This window comes from Sander lucioperca, chromosome 5 (genome assembly GCF_008315115.2).
Source record: "Sander lucioperca isolate FBNREF2018 chromosome 5, SLUC_FBN_1.2, whole genome shotgun sequence".
NCBI classification, from domain to species: domain Eukaryota; kingdom Metazoa; phylum Chordata; class Actinopteri; order Perciformes; family Percidae; genus Sander; species Sander lucioperca.
The window spans coordinates 7,834,846-7,838,340 of record NC_050177.1 but is presented as its reverse complement, the minus strand read 5'-3'; the positions used below and the strand labels follow the sequence as shown (position 1 = coordinate 7,838,340).

Below are 3,495 nucleotides of genomic sequence, written 5' to 3'. Positions count from 1 at the left end.
CCAGATGTAGTACTTAAAAAGGCCTGGGAGCGCCTCCAAGAGTGCTGTGCTGCACCTGAAGTAATGGAGAAGTCTCTTTTTAAGAGATTGGATGAATTCCCAAGAATATCAACCAAAGATTACGGGAAGCTGAGGGACCTAGTCAATCTTCTTATGGAACTCCAGGGTGCCAGAGAAGAAGGTTACCTCACAGGATTGACCTACCTGTATACCGCCAGGGGTATTGGGCCCATCGTGGAGAAACTTCTGCACAGGCTACAAGAAATGGCTCTCAGTCGGCTCAAAGTTTAAAGAAGATAACAACGGCTACTTCCCTCTATTTGATTACTTTGCAGACTTCATCCGCCAAGAAGCACGCCGGAGGAATGATCTTAGTTTCATCCTTCTATGCACCAGCAACAACGGACTGAAGTCAGACAAAGTAGTCTCAAATAATTATGGAAGAAAAATATCCGTTCACAAGACAGACATCTCTTCAGGTGAAGACCCACCTGCGAACTCATCTGAGAGAAAGCCCGGCGGGCCAGAGAAAAACTGTCCCATTCACAACAAACCACATTCGCTAAGGAAATGCAGAGCATTTAGAGGGAAGACTCTTGAAGAAAGAAAGAGCACTCTCAAGGAGAATGGAATTTGTTTAAAGTGCTGCACATCAGCTAGTCATCTTGCAAGAGAATGTACGGCAGCAGTAAAGTGCATGGAGTGCGACAGTGACCGACATCATGCTGCTATGCATCCAGGCCCACCACCCCAAGTCTATAGAAGGCCTACACCCCCACCAGACGATGGCGGAGAGGAAGAGGAACATGCTGGCGACAGCACAGCCATCTCCTCACACTGCATCCAGGTATGTGGTCCAGAGCGAACAGCAAGATGCTGCTCGAAGATCTGTCTGGTACAAATATACCCTCAAGGACAATGTCAGAAGGCAACCAACATGTACGTCATTTTGGATGATCAAAGCAACCATTCGCTGGAGCGATCAGACGTCTTTGAGCTTTTCAACATCAAGGGCCAACCATTCCCCTACTCACTGAATCCTCTACAGTCCTCTACGGCCTGTTCGGTCGCCAGAGGGGTTCCATCCTCGCTGTTCGCAGCCCTGCTGGCCGAAGCATTCGAATGCCCACGGTCCCCGGTTCCCGAGTGCCCACGGTCCCCAGTTACCGAGTGCACACTGTTCACTGTCCCCTAGTGCCCACGGTCCCCAGTCCCCCAGTACCCACTGTCCTCAGTTCCCCGAGTTCCACGGTCCTCAGTTTTCACCCCATTGACTCTCTGCCTCTCCTGGACCCTCTCCACCCTCCTTGGGTCATTTTGTTTTCCTGAACAATTTTAGTTTTGTAACCTTTTGGGTCATTCTTCCGCCTGCCCTGGGTTGATTTTTGTTCTTTTTCATTGTTTTGTTTTGGGATGTCTGGGAGCCGTCCCTTGGGGGGTGGGTACTGTTGTGGTTGGGGTTTTTGTTTCCAGTTTTCTATTTCCTTTTTGTATTTTTTCCATGGTGGCCCTGCCTTTTTTCTGTCTCTTGTGTTTTCCCCTTCCCCCTCCTGCCTACTACGGCCAGCTGACTACGCACACCTGTTCATTATTCCACCATCACCGCTCTCCCACCATGCCTGCCATCTACAATCAAGCTCAGTATTTCAACCCCTGATCCACTCACTATCTTCGCTGGATCGTTATCTCCGCCACACGGGTGACACTCGCCACAAGCTCTCTCTTTGAACATTTGTAGACTTACCCGTCATTGTCCTGTGCCTGTTTTTGCCCCTCTCGTGTCTCTACCCTTGCAGCCATCGTCTCCATACCTAGCTCTCATCCCCAGTCAACTGGCTTCACCACTCGGTTCCCTCTTCACGGCTCTCCACTTCATCCTGCCTTCGCTCCCGCTTCCAGCCTTCCCTTCTTGGACTCTCCCTGTTCCCCGGACTTCAGTGTCTCCTCCTCAGTTCCCTCGGCCCTGTTTTCCCCGCGCTCCCCGAGCTCCCTCGTCATCCTACCTCAGCCCTCTTATCCCTCGCCATTCTACTCCAGCTCTCAGGTCCCTCACCATCCTGTCCCCTGTGTTCCCTCGCCATCCTACCCTGCCTATCAATCCCTCGCCATTCTACTCCAGCTCTCAGGTCCCTCACCATCCTATCCCAGCCCTCGCCATCCTACCTCAGCCCTCTTATTTCTCGCTGTCCTTACTCCAGCCCTCAAGTTCCTCACCATCCTGTCCCAGCCCTCGCCATCCTACTCCAGCCCTCAAGTCCCTCACCATCTTATTCCAGCCTTCGTCATCCTTCCCCAGCCCTCGTCTCCTCGCTCCTGTTTTTGGCGTCCTCCCCACACCTCCTTCCTTTCCTTTGTTAAATATACCTGATTTTGTGTTGAACATTGCATTTGGGTCTGTTGTGTATCCCAGCGTAACATAATGATTAGTTACTGTTAAACAGACTGGTAGTTACTGTTTTTTGAATGAGTAACAAATGGTTAGTTAATGAGTAGTTGCTGACTGACTGTGATTCAAGCATTAATGATTAGTTACTATTAAACAGACTGGTAGTTACTGTTTTTTGAATGAGTAACGAATGAACTACTGGTTAGTTAATGATTAGTTACTGATAAACAGACTGTGTGTGTGTTACTGTATTAATGAGTCATTAGGAAATCTGTTCATGGGATTTATAGTAATAAAAAGAATAGACATGATACAGGATGATTCTCATAATATATTTTAATAATGATGGGCACAAAACATTTTTATTGACAAACAAGGTATATTCTGTAACACTGACATTGTTGAAGGCTTAAAAGCAATTGTATGCTGCTGCAGGGCATGCTTTAATCCTGCCAGCCTGGGTTTTGTGTGCTGTTGAGCGGTAGTTAAAGACCAAAGAAGGATTGATCTTTAGTTAGATGCTACTTATTAACAAATGATTACCTAACCATTATTTACCTTTACTGAAGCATTGTGCATACCTGCAAATAAAGTGATGCATCATACTGAGTGGTTAATCATTAACGAATGATAAGTTAAGCATTCACCACCATTAGTTAAGAATTGTGCGTACCTAGAGATAAAGTGATATGTCATACTGAGTGGTTAATCATTAACGAATGATTAGTTAAGCATTCACTACCATTAGTACTGAGTGGTGGTTAATCATTAAAAAATGATTAGTTAAACATTCACTACCATTAGTTAAGCATTTTGCGTACGTGGAGATAAAGTGAGATATCATACTGAGTGGTTAATCATTACGGAATGATTAGTTAAGCATTCACTACCATTGGTACAGAGTGGTGGTTAATCATTAACGAGTGATTAGTTAAGCATTCACTACCATTGGTACTGAGTGGTGGTTAGTCATTAACGAATGATTAGTTAAACATTCACTACCATCTAGTTAAGCATTTTGCATACCTGGAGATAGTGAGATATCATACTGAGTGGTTAATCATTAGGGAATGATTAGTTAGACATTCACTACTATTAGTTATGCATTT

The 3,495-nt window shown here is 45.9% G+C and overlaps 1 protein-coding gene across 1 annotated transcript; it reads left to right on the top strand.

Moving 5' to 3' along the window:
• The first annotated feature begins 722 nt into the window (after positions 1 to 722).
• Positions 723 to 2,420, top strand: LOC118495108 (vegetative cell wall protein gp1-like). The gene is made up of 4 exons (XM_036001521.1): positions 723 to 939; positions 1,049 to 1,243; positions 1,797 to 2,044; positions 2,127 to 2,420. The coding sequence occupies exons 1-4, from the start codon at positions 723 to 725 to the stop codon at positions 2,418 to 2,420; spliced, it is 954 nt and encodes a 317-aa protein (XP_035857414.1).
• The last annotated feature ends 1,075 nt before the right edge of the window (positions 2,421 to 3,495 follow it).